Source organism: Stenella coeruleoalba (genome assembly GCF_951394435.1).
Source record: "Stenella coeruleoalba genome assembly, chromosome: 2".
NCBI classification, from domain to species: domain Eukaryota; kingdom Metazoa; phylum Chordata; class Mammalia; order Artiodactyla; family Delphinidae; genus Stenella; species Stenella coeruleoalba.
In genome coordinates this window covers 105,836,472-105,854,358 of record NC_137147.1, presented here as the reverse complement: position 1 = coordinate 105,854,358, position 17,887 = coordinate 105,836,472, and the positions used below count along the sequence as shown (strand labels likewise).

At 37.7% G+C, this 17,887-nt stretch overlaps 1 protein-coding gene across 4 annotated transcripts in view; it reads right to left on the bottom strand.

Annotated features, from left to right (window-relative positions):
• Nucleotides 1-3,111: 3,111 nt before the first annotated feature.
• ZFAND6 (zinc finger AN1-type containing 6) overlaps nt 3,112-17,887 on the bottom strand; it is a 75,949-nt gene continuing 61,173 nt past the window's right edge. For 3 of the 4 annotated variants that reach the window (XM_079910065.1, XM_079910064.1, XM_079910063.1), the window contains 3 exons: nt 17,602-17,702; nt 7,234-7,347; nt 3,113-4,394 (listed from right to left, as the gene is read on the bottom strand). In XM_079910065.1, coding sequence (XP_079766191.1) covers nt 4,246-4,394; nt 7,234-7,347; nt 17,602-17,702 — 364 coding nt within the window. In that variant the 3' untranslated portion in view covers nt 3,113-4,245. Of the gene's footprint in view, nt 4,395-7,233; nt 7,348-17,601; nt 17,703-17,887 lie in introns of all 4 variants that reach the window. The other variant, XM_079910066.1, reaches the window with a different exon arrangement.

Sequence of the window (17,887 nt, the reverse complement as noted above, 5' to 3'; positions counted from 1 at the left end):
TCGTTGCTTCCAATTTGGGGCAATTATGGATAAAACTTCTAAAAACATTTGGGTACAGATTTCTGAGTGGACATAGTTTTTAATTCATTTGACAAATACCTAGGAGTGCAACTGCTAGGTTGTAAGACTCTGATCAGCTTTAAGGAACTGCCAAACTTTCTTCTGTCCCATGTTGCATTCCCATCACCAATGAATGAGAGTTCCTGTTGCTCCACATCCTCAACAGCATTTGGTGTTGTTTTGGATTTTAGCTATTCTAATAGGTATGTAGTGCTCTCTCATTTTAATTTGCAATTCTCCAATGACATATTATGTTGACCATCTTTTCATTTGCTTATTTGCCATCTGTATATCTTCGATGAGGTGTCTTGATGTTTTGACCACTTTTTTTTTTTTTTTTTGCTGTACGTGGGCCTCTCACTGTTGTGGCCTCTCCCGTTGTGGAGCACAGGCTCCGGACGCACAGGCCCGGCGGCCATGGCTCACGGGCCCAGCCGCTCCGCAGCATGTGGGATCTTCCCGGACCGGGGCACAAACCCGTGTCCCCTGCATCAGCAGGCGGACTCTCAACCACTGCGCCACCAGGGAAGCCCCTTGACCACTTTTTAATTGGGTTGTTTTCATAAAGAGTTATTTTTATTTTTAGAAGTCTTTTATGTGTTTTACTACTATTTTCTCCCAGTCTGTGGCTTGTTTTTTTGTTCTCTTAACAATGTCTTTTGCAGAACAATTTTTAATTGTAAAAAAGTCCAACTTAAAAATCTTTTTCATGAATCATGGTTTTGGTGTTTTATCTAGAAACACCATGGAACAACTAACCATCTACATTAGAAATGGTCAGCCATACTAGTAAGCTGAGTTACTTAGAACTAAAGTCGCAATTAAGCAATTTGTATAATTATCTTTAAAAAGGATTACCTCTTTTGACTCATTTACCTGTATTTTGGACTTTTTCCTAAATATTCAATAAAAGTTTTTAAGAATAAACCATGTGCATGGAGAAAAAAAATAACAAACAAATCATTGCCAAAACTCCCGATTTTAACATGTGGTCATAAAAAAGGTTCATAATTATGACTTTGGACTTCAGGTACAGGAAATTGGATTAATCATAATTCTTGGTTCATAAGACTCTCAGCATTGGCTCACACATAGCCTGCTTTTAGTTATGTCTAAAAAAGTCAAGGCCTTGATCATATGGTACCACATGCCTGGCCTCTTCCCATCTAAGGATATCATACTGAATTTTGTCATCACTACCCTGCCTTCTCTTCATATAAATTCCATCTACGTGACTTGCAAAAAGGTGTTGGCTTACTATCTGGTACTTCTATTTTGTTGTCTGTAGGGATCTCTAGTTCTGATCACTGTATTTCTATTCCATTGTAATATATCACATTTTATTTACCCATCATTCTTCAGTGGGGACTTGAGTGGTTTCTGGATTTTTGCTTTCTGTAAACAATGCTATGAAAATTCCTATGTCTCCTGTTACACCTATGTGCAAGTTTGTCTTGGGTATACACTTAGGAGTAAAATTTCTGGATTATAGGATGTTTGAAAGTCCAACTTTAAAAGGTATTAATTACCAAAGCATTTGAAGGATTGAACCACTTTTGGTTAGTATCAGGAAACTTTAAGAGATTGTGTGGAATCCCTCCAACACTAGATACTGCAAGACTTTTACATTTTTGCCAATTGAATGAGTGTAAAATAGTATTTTACTATGGTCTTGATTTGCACTGTAACTTCTCCTGGTTTGAAACTTGGCTTTTCCCTTTCTTTGAAGATACCTTAAGGTATTTTTGGTTTAAAATGCCTCATTTTAATAGACAAATTCATCAATAATACTTTCAGTTAATGCTTTGTGTCTTAAACAGTCCTTCTGTATCCCAAGGTCTAAGCAGTAATCATCTTTTTTTTTTAAGAGTTTAAAACTTTTGTTTTACATTTAAGACATTAATTTTTTTCCCCTATGGTATGACATAGGGATCAATTTTCACCTTTTTCCACACTGAGTTGTGCTCTCAGTATCTAATAGTCTCCTTTCCCCAGTGTGGTGTCCCACCACTCTTATACCAAGTTCAGCTCATGCATGGCTTTTTCTGGGCATTTTGGTCTAATCTACTGGGATTCTGTACAGCCCTTAGCTAATACCACACTATTTTAATTAACATGGCTTCACAGTGAGTCTTAACATCAGCAGGAAAAATGCCCACCTCCCTGCTCCTTCCTTTCTGAAATGTCCTAGCCTTTTGCTCTCCTTTATCTTTTACTTTAGAATCACTTTAATAAGTTCCAAGAGAAAACTTGGTGGGATTTTTGATAGGAATTGCTTTGAATCTATAGGTCTATTTGGGTACAAATGACATCTTCATGATATTGTCTGCCTAGCCACGAACATGTCTATTTTTTGAGGTCTTAGTTATCTCTTAATGTTTAAGAATTTTTTCTTAAAGAGGTTTTCAACATACATTGTTAATTTCCTAGGTACTTGGTATTGTAAAAGATGTCCTCCAGTTTTCTAGTTGTTTCTGCTATAAAGAAATGCAACTGCCTTCTGAAAATTAATGTTACACCTACCACCTAACAAAACCCTGTATTTCTGGTACTTTCTCTTTAGATTTATTTGGGCTTTCTAAAAAACAAACACGTAATGTACAAATAATGAGTTTACTACTTTCTATTTCTTATAAAATTGGCTAGGATCTCTGACACGATTTTTAATATAAGCACTGATAGTGGAAAACCAGCCCTTTGTTTCTGACTTTAAAGGGAAATGAATTTTCCTCTTTTTGGAAGATGCTTGTCTTTTGTTTATTTGGTTTTACATAGAAACTATCACCTTAAGGAAATTCCTTTTTAGTCCTAATTTATCAAGGGTTTTTATCATGAATGGGTATTAAATTCTAATAAATACTTTAACTGGATCTATTGAGATAGTCATAATGGTTTTCTCTTATTTACAGATTTCAATGCTAAGCCATCATTACATATGACATATGAAGGTACAATATACATACTAAGAGTACACAAGTAGTAAGCAAACAAATGTAAACATAGACATTTGTATTGTAAAATACTATTTTAATCTGTTTACATATTTCAAGTTTTAAAAAGGTTGGCGGCCAGGTAAGTTTGAAACCACAGGACAAATGGTCTTTTGGAGGTCTTTCTACTTCACAATTCTCCAACTGCCGTGTTTGAGCTATGCTGTTTGTTTCTCTAATCCTACCAAAACGAAGCTTCTGCTAGATGCTAATTCAGTGTGACAGAGTTCAGAACAGAGAATCAGACAAGAGCTAGAAAATATGACATGTTCGACTCACAGGAATGTAAGATCACAGTTTGTCATCCTAAGATTACTCACAAACAGATGTGAGTTCATCTCACAAAATTAAGTAAAGTAGAAAACTGAAGGACCAAAGTCAAAATGAACTACCAGAAAGAATAAGAGAAAAAGTAATACAAGGGAACATTATGGTTTTCCTTTTTATTTAATCAAAGACTGGTAGATAAACATAAATACAGCACAATTACTTCAGATCATTCTTCATATTGTATACACACAGACCAATGAACACAATCTGAAAGAAACCTGCAGTCAGCAATGAAATGCATACAGCTTTTCCTTCCCTTGCTCAAAAAAATTTAAAAACACACAAACTTAGAATCTCTTCAGCACACACTCTCCTGTGACAAATGATTCAGACATAAATAGTGGGTGCAAAGAAACTATATGCTAACATATGTATAACCTTTGTTAATGAAAAACAGAAGCAGCCATAATGATTAAGATACATTCAGTTACTGATAACTAGTTGTGCCCTAAAGGGCATTTATCAAAAGAGAAATCGTGCTGCAGAGAAAAGCTATATATACATACACAATGAGAAAATAAACTGCAAGATTAACGCATGCATGTTTAATACTGGAAAAATCACAGCCCTCCAACATTTCTCCACGTTTGTTATAAAAGCCCTCGGCACTCAACTAAAATTAAAATGATCTTAAAAGGATAATACTTGTAAAGTTTACTTAAGTCTTTTCAGCCACAGAAACTGCAATGTAAATAAATGTTCAGAGTCATTTTCAAAACAAAAACAAAAATCTATTCTTCTGATGACATGCATGATTAAAAGGTCTATGCAAGATACATTGCTCTACATTCCCAACGACTAGGAAAAAAAACCTCAAGTCAATTTTTAGTTTGCAGATGGTCAAAGGATTTTGTATTCCAGGAGTTCAAATCTTCTGGATCTTTTCACCAACAACTACTGGATTTTCTTTTCTGATTTTCTCAGCAGCATCAGCTTTGTAATTGTAAGAGCAATTGTGTACATCTGAGTAACGGTGTACACCACAGTAAACATTTCCACACCGACATTCAAACCCTGAAAATGGATTAATACACATACGTGAGTTGAATGGAAGGTCTAAAAATATTAAACTCTCTAGCATAATTAATGTTAAAAAGATCATATATTTAGGGCAGCAATCTAAAGAATCATTCCAAACAAGCAGTTTCACAACCTAGTAACATTCTCAAAATCCATAGCTGATAGCTTCATTTCTTTTTCCTACCTACAAATACAAATACAAGTTTGTATCAGCAGACCAAGTCATAACCACTTCTCTGAGCTCAAGTTTTCACCCGTGACACAAATTGCTTCCTATCAAAAACAGGGTTGCTAAATTGAAACACTCCTCAAATACTACAATGTGAAAAAATAAGCATACTGTCAGAAGGCAATCTTAAGATTTAATTAAGGAAGAGGAAATGAAACTTTTGACAGAACTGTTAACAAATAGCATAGTATATTAGCTTTCCTTGGCTAACCTCCAATGGAGAGGTGAACTGTAATCTGGCTGAGTGATTTACAGCATGAGATGTTACGGTTGCCTAAGCCTGAATCTATTTACTAACACAGGCAAATTACTTGACCCTTAGCTTCTGCATCTCTAACTTTGGAATCGGTTACAGTAAGAATTAAATGAGGAAGTATTAAGTGCCTAACATATAGTAAACATGCAATAAATGCTACTGATTTTAGGGAAATGCCCCAAGAACTGAAGCCAAAACAGAGAAATAAGCAGTGTGGATAGTCTTTAAATAAAACCAGTCCTGCACCCCCAAATTAGGATTTTATGGTATGATGGAATTACTGGAAATGGAAGATAGGAATCAAAATTTTAAACATTGACATTTGATGTAAACTTCCTTTACCAAATTTTTTTAAACTTCAAAAAGATACTCTGTAACTTCATAATTTTCTTTTATTTTTAAAATTTTATTATTATTTTTTTGGCTGCACCACACAGCTTGTGGGATCTTAGTTCCCCGACAAGGGACGGAACCTGGGCCCTCGACAGTGAAAGTGTGGAGTCTTAACGACTGGACCGCCAAGGAATTCCCCTATAACTTCATAATAATGAATGAAAAATGGAGCCAAGAATAATACTAGACTGACAAGACAGAAATTACTAAGTCGCAGCCTTCTTTCTAATCGTGAAGTCCAAGTTTCTGAGGTTTAGAAAGACAGTATTTGATGCTAAATATGTACACTTTAAAATGCCTTACTTGTTCACGTCTGTACTCTTTAAATAAATACATTTGCCAAGGCATGGGCCAGTCTTAAACATCTCTGATATCAGACTGTAAATCTCCTTTCCTCTTTATCTACACCTTAGCCAGATAAACCTTCCTAAAACACAATTTACTCAAAATCTTATCTCGGGCTTCCCTGGTGGCACAGTGGTTAAGAATCCGCCTGTCAATGCAGGGGACACGGGTTTGAGCCCTGGTCCGGGAAGATCGCACATGCTGCGGAGCAACTAAGCCCATGCACCACAACTACTGAGCCCATGTGGCACAACTACTGAAACCCGCGCACCTAGAGCCTGTGCTCTGCAAAAGAGAAACCACCACAATGAGAAGCTCATGTACCGCAATGAAGAGTAGCCCCGGCTCGCTGTTACTAGAGAAAGCCCACGCACAGCAACAAAGACCCAACGCAGCCAAAAATAAATTTAAAAAAACAAACTTATCTCCTCTTAAGCCAATTTCTTAGAGTATTCAGCACAATGTCTGGCACATAGTAAACAATAAATGGTAACTATTTATAGCTGCAACTGTTCCCCATCAATTAACCACAGTACACATCATTAGCCTTATCTCTATGGTGGTATCTAACCCCCTTCTTCATATATTTTGTGCTACAATCCCCTTTTACGGTCCCCTAAACATGCCCTATCCTTTCTGTGAGCTTTTGTTCAAGGTATTTTTTTTTTTTTGCCTGAAATGCTCCCATTTCCATCACTTATTAAGTCCTACTCATCTTTCAAGACCCAGCTGAAACATTCTACCTTCATGACTTTGATGGGCCTCTACTCCTCTTCTTTTATATAAATTAATCACATCCATCCCTGAATTCCCAAAGAAATCTATTTGACTGCACTTAAATGTACTCTCTTTGCCAAATATCCAAGTAATATTTCAAACATTTTCTTCTCCCGCTCTCTCTCTTTTTTTTTTTTTTTTGCGGTACACGGGCCTCTCACTGTTGTGGCCTCTCCCGTTGCGGAGCACAGGCTCCGGACGCGCAGGCTCAGCGGCCACGTCTCACGGGCCCAGCCGCTCTGCGGCATGTGGGATCTTCCCGGACCGGGGCACGAACCCGTGTCCCCTGCATCGGCAGGCGGACTCTCAACCACTGCGCCACTAGGGAAGCCCCTCCCTCTCTTAATAACAATCCCAGCTAACAGCTCTGTTACAGTAGTCAACATGTATTGATTACTTATTGCGTGGCAGCACGCGGCTATCACCTTACATATGAGCTCTCTGAACCCTCATGACAACCTGTGACTAGCTACTTTACATAGAGAAAGTACTTCACAGTTCACCAAGGACTTAAATATTCTCTCACACACAACAATTTCGGCTCTCTGAAGGCAGGAGCCACATCTTTGCCCCTTCACAGCACCTGGCGCACTGACCTTACCTGTCTAATATTCTCAAACTCAGCTGAAATGAATTTTTAAAAGAAAAGCTATTCATTTTACTATTAGGTATGTAATTAAAGCTACTTTTATTTAAGAAAATTCAGAAGGTGAAGCATATCTATTATTAACTCATATGGGAACAAAAACAATCTTAATTGAAGCCATTAATAGTAAGTCATGCATCATCATAAATAAAATCTTAATTTTAAATCATGTGATTTAGGCCCTTACCAGTAAGTCCCACTTTCTTCCTGCACATGAAACAGCGATTCTTTTTTTGTTTTGGTTTTTCAAGAGACTTGCTTTCCTCTTCAGATGGCTGCTGTGCCGTTTCTGATACTGAAGCTGATAAAAATAGGAAGGTGGTAAAATTTAATTATTCAATGAGATTTTGAAATTTGGGTGGTTGTTACCCCTCACCCCACCCCCACTGATCTGTTTATTCAGAGGATAACTGAGTAATTTATCTATTTACTAGCATGGAAAGATGCTCACATTAAGTTACAAAGTAGTTTATATAATATGACCCCCTTTTGGTGAAATGCATATATGTATGTTAAGTATGCATGTATGTATACACACATGGAGAAAATCTAGACTATACACTGACTTGTTAACAAGTGACTATAAAAGCACTATATTTTCTAAAATTTCTAATAATTATGTATCTGACCAATAAAAGACATACAAAACACAAATACTACTTGGGTATTCTAAGGGAGTGTGTAAGAAAATGGTCACATGCAAACTTCTAAATACTGTTGAGCTCAGAACTATGTAGACTTCAAAGAGAATAAGGGGAAAAAGTCTGAAACCAAGATTTAGTGGAATACTAAGTATGTTCAAAATTCTCAGAATGTTTCATATAAAACCTTTAAAATATTGAGAATAAGATAAATTGATTAAAATGTTACAATTAAGATAATAAATTGATTTAAGTGTTGAAGCCAAGGCCAGCTGCATCAAAATTCAGGTCTAATTATTGCCCCTAAATCCTAACTAATGTGACCCCTGCCACTCCCTCTCACTAACTACCCTGGCCCTCCCAAATGCTGTTACTAGAGTTAGAATCTATCAGGTGACCTAGCAGACATGGTATCTTGTGCTAAAACAGTCAGTGACTTGCCAGGGATCAAGGATTTAACCTCTCCAATTTTATCACCAACCAGTCCTCCTTCTTCAGTAATCTACTGCTTAACCAATCTATGGGACTACGCCAGGTACCTCTGCTGTGTACAACCAATTCAAAAGGGCTTCCTTTCTCTCATTTCACCATTCAATTGCCCTTTAAAGCCTCCAGGAAACCCTGTCTCAGTTCTCTTGCAACGTTTCATTCTGATTACCCTTAATTCCCTTAAGTACTCTCTACCAAATTCTGGGCACTTCACATGAGCCCCCTCTTCCATCCATGCTTCACACATTGCATCCAAGTCATCTGCCTTACATGAGAATCTAATGATGTGCCCTCCAATGTTTAAAATTCTTTGACGACTCCCCACTAACCCCCAGGATAAATAAAGCCCAGAGGTCCTTCAGGATTTTTCTCATCCTTCTTTTCTAGCCTTGTCTCTCACCATTCCTCAACAATAATCCATGCTTCAGGCATAGTGAAGTATTTGCAGTTTCCCTGAACATACTAAATTCTCTCTTACCTCTGGGTTTTTTGTAAAAGTTGTCCTTTCTATGTGGAACACTTTTCCTATGCCCCCTTGTCCCTCTCCTCCTTACCTGGCTAACTCCAATGTGTCTTTTTTGTTTAAGCTTATATTATCAGCTCTTACTCCATTCCCTCCCCCACAACTTAGACTAGGAAACCCTACTATGCCCGGTAGCACTTTCTGCACTATTATATTATAAATGCCTTCCCCCCCCCCCCCCCCCCCGGTACGCGGGCCTCTCACTGTTGTGGCCTCTCCCGTTGCGGAGCACGGGCTCCGGACGCGCAGGCTCCGCGGCATGTGGGATCTTCCCGGACCGGGGCACGAACCCGTGTCCCCTGCATTGGCAGGCGGACTCTCAACCACTGCGCCACCAGGGAAGCCCTGTAAATGCCTATTTGACTTTAACCTGCCCTTAACCTTTCAGGGCAGGAACCTGTCATTTTCATCCTTGTTACCAGTGCCTCCTACTACACAGCAGGCATTCAATAAATATCTGTTGAACTGAATTAGTACTGAGTTATTTACCTATTGTATTTATGTGCTCCATTTCCCCAACTATACTGTAAGCCTGCTGAGAAGAGGGATAGCATCCTATTCCCTGTTTGAATTTCCAGCACCTATCACAGTGAACTACACACAGTAGATGCTCAAACATTTGATGCAATGGATTCTAACCTGCTTATGTCAACACATTATTAACAAAATATGACAAAAGGCAAAACACCACAAACTAACAAATAAATATGCATGAATGAAGAACTCTATAACATGATTATTCCACCTGGACATTCTAAAGCTAGATGGGAGACAGTGCTACCAATATCTACATTTTTTTTTTTGAAACAAAATGTGGATACATAAAGCCTTTTATTTTTAATAAGTAAATACCCCTAGAATGTAAGCTCCATGAGGGCAGGGGCTGAATGTCTCGCTTACTGTTTTATCCCCAGCTCCTAGAACAGTATCAGATAAGGTTGGGCTGTGTGTAAAGAGCTCAAAAATAGTTAACTTGCAATCAGAAAAGAATCTATTCTATTTATTACCTTTGAAATCTATAAGGCATACCTATTCTCCCAAGCAAGTCTGATACTCAAATATACTAATATAAATAATGCTTTACTGGCAGTAACAACACCACTATCCCACAAGATTACATATTTAACAGAACCAATTTAGCTACTGAGACACAAACTTTGGTATCTGGAATAGTGAAAATACATTTACCTACTATGGATACAAATGCTACTGCATACCTCAACAGAGACATTTCACAGTATTAACCCTAAAGATCTGTCAAAGCAAACGGTTTCTCTTTAACTGAGGTAACTGCATAACCTTTGAAGTGAAGGATCAGGTGGCACGCTAAAAGCTTATAAACTAGGGTTCAAATTTGAGGCTGACCAATGTCCACTATATCCTCATCAGACTAAGGTAACCTTAGCTTACCTGCAGTTAATGGCTGGTACCTGAATTTAAACATTTACCAAATGAATTCATGGGCAAGATGATAACAGTATTTTGTAAAAGTCTAAGATTCTTAGAAATTACTCCTGTTTCCCCAATTTTCATGTGAGATTTAAGATCAAAGCAAACCATAATTATCAAACTCTAAGTTACGTAAAAGGAAACAATCTTTTAAAACGGCCATACTAAATAAATAAATAAGCAAGCAAGCCATACAGTAGACTAAGGGCCAAAGGGCCATACTCTTATTGAACCTGAAGCCAAAATAAGGACAGTTTCCTCAGAACTAGGCAGTTTTTCATATTCTGAATTGAGAATTGTAAACAGAGAATACCTACTTGTTAATGATAAAGAACAGGTGGCTGCCTGTGTTGCATCCAGTGGTCCTAAAGGGCTATTTGGGAGGCCTATGCAATGGCATAAAGGCTGAGAGATAAACTGTACAGCACTTGCTAATAATTTTTAATGGTAATCTCAACTAGACAAAGTCTTCTGACCACTACTTTAAAGATACTTCAAAAAGCACCAGGCAGGTAAAACTGGTTTAACTACCCACATGGAGGACCACATTCAAGAGGAACAAGGCCCTATGCTCTGCATCCTGTGGAAGGAAGGAAGGAAGGAAGGAAGGGAGGGAGGGAAGAAAAGAAAGAAAAGAAAGAAAAAAGTACACAAATATAACAATGAGTACATAAAACTATTTAGCACTACCTGTTTGGGGGCATAGTCAAGACACATGGTGAAAAATAAAACTGAACATAAGATGACATTATTACGTAATCCCCAAACATTATCTTACAGTAGATACAATATCTATGTAATATAGCATATATACCTTACATATATGGATATATGTTATATATATAACATATATCCATATATATAACTTGTCATGACAAGTCTCATTCAAGGATTAGACTAAGCATTCTGAGGGTGGGGACTATTTCTGTTCACCACTGTATACCCAGTGCTTACACAGAGTGGTTGCTCAACAGATACTGAGTGAATAAATGTACACTTTTACAATGACCCATTGGGATAAAATTCATTTCCCTTCTCTGGACTTCACTTTCTTACCTGCAAAATAAGGGGGAGAACAAAATGATCTTTATGTTATTCTTAGCTCAAAAATCCATTACAAGCCTTCCCTGGCGGCGCAGTGGTTAAGAATCCGCCTGCCAATGCAGGGGACATGGGTTCGAGCCGTGGTCCGGCAAGATCCCGTATGCCGAGGAGCAACTAAGCCCCTGCGCCACAACTACTGAGCCTGCGCTCTAGAGCCCATGAGCCACAACTACTGAGCCCATGTGCCACAACTACTGAAGCCCGTGCGCCTAGAGCCCATGCTCCGCGACAAGAGAAGCCACCGCTATGAGAAGCCTGCGCACTGCAACAAAGAGTAGCCCCTGCTCACAGCAACTAGAGGAAGCCCTCGCGCAGCAACGAAGACCAACACAGCAAAAAAAAAATCCATTACAAAATGAAAATTTTTTTTAATATTCAAGAGAAAAATTAGCCTGCATAGCGGGCTAACGGTCCAAAAAAAATAGGGTCCAAAAAAAAATAATGAGAATCATATATTTAATTTTATATTTTCTAGCAGGTATGTTAAAAAGTAGAAACAGATAAAACTAATTTATGTTATCATTTAAATAAAAAATCAATATGAAAAGTATTAACAGAATATTTCACTTTGTCTTTTTTGCTACTCAGTCTTCAAAAGCACTGTATATGTTACAACTAGAGTGTAACTGGCAAATAAATATGCACTAAATATCTAACTTCGGACTAGCCACATTTCAAGTGATCACATGAGGCTAGTGGCCACCATCCTGAAGAGAGCAGCTCTGTAAATGAGATCAGTTTCTAATAGCAGCTATCTGGAGGCAAAACACTGTTAAATGAATCCTTAAAATACAACTTTGTGTCATCTTATAACAAACAAAAAGAAGCAACCAACCTTCAAAATGGCTCTCTTCCCTTATAATGGATTAGAACCCAATACCGTAGAGATTTTCCATGACCTGATTCTAGACAATCTTTCCAACTTTAGTTCCAACACATACTTGTCTGAACTGGCCACTCTAGCAACTGTTGTTCTATCTCCCAAATTTCGTGTTTTCCTACCAGTATGCTTTTGCTTTTACAAACTCTTCTCCAGCAAAAAAGCCCTCTTCATGGTGCCTATCTTTCACATAAATGGAGTCACACAATACGCTGGCCTTTTGTACCTGGCTTCTTTTATTTAGTATATTTTCAAAGTTCATCCACGTTGCAGCACGTATCAGAACGTCATTCCTTTTTACGGCCAAATACTATTCCAGTGTATGAATATACCACTCCTTGTTTATCCAATCATCTGTTGACAGCCATATGGGTTCTTTCCATATTTTGTTAATTATGAATAATGCTGCTATGAATATTCTTATATAAGTTTTTGTGTGAACACATTTTTTCAATCTCTTGGGAATTAGGAATGGAATTTCTTGGTCATTTAGTTAATTCTATTTAACTTTGAGTTAACTTTTTTAACTGTCAAACTGTTTCCCAAAGTGGCTGCACCATTTTACATTCCCAACAATAATGAATGAGGGTTCCAATCTCTCCACATCCTTAACACTTTGGCCATTTTTAGATCTTCTTTGGAGAAATGCCTATTCAAACCCTGTGCCCTTTTAAAAATTGGGTTCTCTTTATTGTAGAATTATATTTCTTTATATGTTCTAATCAGATATACAATTTGCAAATTTTTCCCCTTTCTGTGTTGTCTTTTCACTCTTGATAGTCCTTTGAAGCAAAAAGGTTTTTAATTTTGATGTAGTTCAATGTGTCTATTTTTTCTTTGCTGAGCTGTAGGTGTCATGTCAAAAGAAACCTAATCCAAGGTCATGAAGATTTATGCCTGTTTTCTCTTACATGTTTTATAGTTTTAGCTCTTACATATTGGTCTTTGATGTATTTTGTGTAAATGTTTGTGTACCGAGTGAGGTAGGGATCCAACTTTATTTGTTTAAATGGCCCAGCATCATATGTTTTTTCCCTATGGAATGATCTTGGCACCACCTTGTTGGAAAATCAATTGCCTGTAAATGTGAGAATGCTATTTCTGGACTCTCAATTCTATTACATTGATCTATATGACTATCCTCATACTAGTACCATGTAGTCTTGATTATTGTAGCCTGTATTAAGTTTTTAAATTGGGAATTGTTAGTCCTCCAACTTTGTCCAGATTGTATTGGCTATTATCACCCACTCTTTAAAAATCAATCTCTGATTTTTAATCCATACAAATTCCTGATTTTTAGTTGAAAGGGACTATTCCTCTCTGATTGCTCTGAACCACTGATCTGACAATTCAACTTGGTATGAAGAAAGGAACCCTCAGAGCTGAAAAGACTATGAGAATTCTAATTTACTCTGCCACTCAGTGCAGAGATCCCCTCTACTTTGTTCCTGACAGTAAGTCAGCTCTCTGAAAACACTTCTGTGACAGAGAGCTCACCACCTTAGTCATGATTACATTCTACTGATGGAAAGCTTCAATATTCTCTTATGCTAAGCCTCCCCAAACACTGGTATTATACAGAATAAGAATATCCTTTGTAGTTATTAACAAAACACATTTCATCTTATTTCACTGACTTCTAATAACTTCTAAGGTGGACATGGTTATGATTCTCCTTCAAAAGTAATTAAAATAAGGTTCAGAGAAGAGGAGGTGTCAAGATATGAAAACAGAACTTCTGAATCCAAATTCCATATTCTTTTTACTCTGCTCCAATACCTGAGGGACTGAGAGGTTAACTGAAGTTAAGCATATTGTTCTAATAGAAATGAAGTATGATAGTTTAGAGTGCACAAAGACACTTAAAAGTTTTCATTTTTAAAAAGCTAAACTGGGACTTCCCTTGTGGTCCAGTGGTTAAGAATCCGCCTGCCAATGTAGGGGACATGGGTTCGAGCCCTGGTCTGGGAAGATCCCACATGCCGAGGAGCAACTAAGCCCATGCTCCACAACTACTAAGCCCACGCTTTACAGCCCGCAAGCCACAACTACTGAGCCCACACACCACAACTACCGAAGCCTGTGTGCTCTAGGGCCTGCATGCCGCAACTACTAAAGCCTGCGCACCTAGAGCCCGTGCTCCGCAACAAGAGAAGCCACCGCAATGAGAAGCCCGCGCACTACAACCAAGAGTGGCCCCCACTTACGGCAACTAGAGAGAAAGCCCATGTGCAGCAACAAAGACCTAATGCGTCCAAAAAAAAAAAACTTGAAAAAAAATTTTTTTAATACAAAGCTAAGCTTTCATAAACTGGAAATCTGTCATTCCTAACTGATACTGTGTAAGTGAGGTACTGTTGTTTATTAAGTTAAAAGGCATAATTAAATGAGAAAGATGCAGTAATATGGTAAATTCTCAGGTAAACATGAAAAAAATTCTTCAGAGCTTCTCCGTTAAACAGGAGAAAAATTATTCAGAGCCGTGAGGACAAAATGGAAGCAGTACCAACCACCTGGTGGCAACTTACCTAATTATAAGCAGAATACCTACAGAGAAAAAAAGCTGTTTCAAGGACACTATTCTGAAAACTCCAACGACAATGTTAGGAAATTCTGGCTTAGGCACACAGATGCTACTCTTGTACCCTCTTCTACCTGGGATGATCTTCCTATCTAAAAAAATTTCCCTTGAGGAATACAAGTGGAATAATAAGGAAGAGAAGAGATACCTGGGTAGGTCACCAAACCAGTTGATCCTACCCTGGGAACTGAGGGAGGGCTGGATATGGCAACAGAAACACACACAAGAACATCCTAGTCCAGGAAGCACCACAACTGTCTAGTGGAAAGAATAATGGCCTAGAGTCAGGTGCCTAGGTTCCAGTTACAGCTCAAATGACCACAGGACTTGAGTCAAAGACTTCTCTTTTCGTCCATGTATTAAGTAGATGGAAAAAATATTCTCTGCATTTGTTCCTATCAAATAGGGAAGTCACAAGTACATTATGTGTTATGAGTGTATGTGTATATATATACACATATTCGTGTGCATGTTTATAATAAAAGACATTTTTAATTCAACAGTATATTTTTTAAAAACTAGGCTGTTAAGAGATTTTACCCATTGAAAACGAATCCTCTCAAACTCAGATGAAACTTACATCTGATTGTTCAAAGATTCTGCTATGCTGAAATTATGAATGTTAAGTTTTTAAAAGGTACTTAAAAGTTAATACTGGTTTAACTTAAAAGTCACTGAAATTACAGTGAAAAAAGGAGGCTATACAATTTAAAACCCCTCTACAATTTCTCCTAATATGGCATCAAGACCACTGTTTGCATTAATGTATCTATGGCTATGTGGAGAAAACTGTATTGTTCTCCATACACCATAAATGTCACTTCATATTACATTAGTTCACACAATCTTCATTTTTTGTCAAACTTGCAAAACAACTGCTATTTTATTCTTTTTCTTAAAAAAAAAATAAATTTATTTATTTATTTTGTTTTTGGCTGCGTTGGGTCTTCGTTGCTGTGTGTGGGCTTTCTCTAGTTGTGGTGAGCAGGGGCTACCTCTTTGTTGTGGTGCGTGGGCTTCTCATTGCAGTGGCTTCTCTTGAGGAGCACGGGCTCTAGGGTGTGCAGGCTTCTGTAGTTGCAGTACATAGGCTCAGTAGTTGTGGCTCAAGGGCTCTAGAGTGCAGGCTCGGTAGTTGTGGTGCACGGGCTTAGCTGCTCTGCCGCATGTGGGATCTTCCTGGACCAGGGACTGAACCTGTGTCCCCTGTCTTGGCAGCCAGATTCTTAACCACTGCACCACCAGGGAAATCCCTGCTATTTTATTCTTAAGCAGCATATATTTTCCCACTACCAACATTCTAAAATTTGTTCGATTGTAAGACATAAATAACACCTTCATGGTTGGCAGCCTATTCTCATTCTTCCTTACTTAGCTCTCTCTCAAAATTGCTAAGCAACCTTTGCTTCTTGAAAACTCTCTGTTGACATCTGTGGCCTAAAACTAACCAGGATCTAGATGACTTCTTCCTCTCCCCTTTGCTGACTCATTATCCTACTTGCTCTTCTTGATTTTGCCTCTCATTTTCAACCTATGCCAAGGACTTCCAAATCTCAGACATAATACTGATCATACATTTAAATACCTATTAACTATCTACAACCTCCAATTGAGATTTTAAGTTTTGAAATTTGACCACTTCCAATTTACTCTATCTAAAATCTTGTCTAACCATTACTTCTTTCAACCTCCCTGTCGCAAACAACCACACCATTGCCATTTCAACTGTCATACAACCGAAAGCTTTAATACCACCCCTGTCTTATTTCCCACGTCTAATGGATAACTAGATTTGGGGAATTTTTCTATTTCTGTTTTTAAAATATTCCTTATCTCTGCCCAACCTTAAACTTTCCTATTTAACTAAAAAATAAAAATTATTCACCTAATACTTATGTTATACTGGAATACTTATGTTGGTCAGACAGTATATTTTTCTATGGCAAAATCTACAAAGAGGCAAATTATGCCAATCATTTGTTGGGCATGAAATCAGAGGAAGGGGAATTAGCTAGCTTAACTGAATTTAAACTTCAGCAAACTTCAGCTAGGATTGCCAGATATATCTGTCACCACCCTGTGAACACCATGTACAATGGAAAGGTTTCACTGGGCATGGCATCTTCTCCCTTTAAATCATGCCATAGGTAAAATGACACACAGCTCATCTTTGGACTTGTCTTTCCAGAGTATCCTTCTCAATTTACACATTGTTTCCACACAGTAATAGAATATAACTAAGCACAGATTTTTAACAGCATTCTAAATGCCTCCTCCACCATCTCTGCCCACTAAGAAAGCCTTCAAACACATTTTCAAGTCTTCCTAGATCCACTTCACTTTAATCCACATAATGTGGATATAAAGAGCATGGGCAAGAACAAGAGACACCATGCTATAAGTAAGAGTAACTGAATGTGACTGTTGTGCTGGAAGTCACACACGGGGAAAGAGGGGGTCACTGCCAGTCAAAATAATCAGTCACTTAGATAACCTGAGTCAAAAGCAAGAGATTCCTCTCAAACCAGCAGCCCCAGTTTGCTGGGAGAGGAAATAGTATTTAGGTTAAATTGGGCAAAACAGTAAAAGAGAACAGTATAATACCACCACTTATTCATTTAATTATATTTCTTAAACAAAACAGATTTTTAATTTTCTATGTTTATGCTGATGACCTAATTATATATAAGTGGGAAATGGCTCCCAACATTGCAGTCAATTAAATACTTGAGGATATAAAATATTCTGCTCATAAAGAAAACAAACGTAAAAATACGTTATCTTAGGCAGGTAATTTAAAAAACATACGCATCTAAGATAGCGCCTGGCTTGTAATATTCAAATGTTAAATAAATGACAAAATATACGCTAGTTCATGTGCAAACCTTGCAGGTCTTCTGTTTCAGGTATTGCTTTATCCACAGATGTACTGTCCACTTGGGAAGATGCTACAGATTCTGATAAAAGTGACTGATTTGATACAGGGCTAGAAAAGCAAAAATATTTAGATTTTAAAAGATGATCTCTATGCATGAAGAGTAACTAAAGTGATTAATAAGTAAGAGTTCACATATGTAAGTAGATCATTAAGACAAGAATTAATCAGAGATACTTTTTTTTATAACTTAAACATAACTACAGAGCTTTGAAACTTGAGACCAATTTGGACCA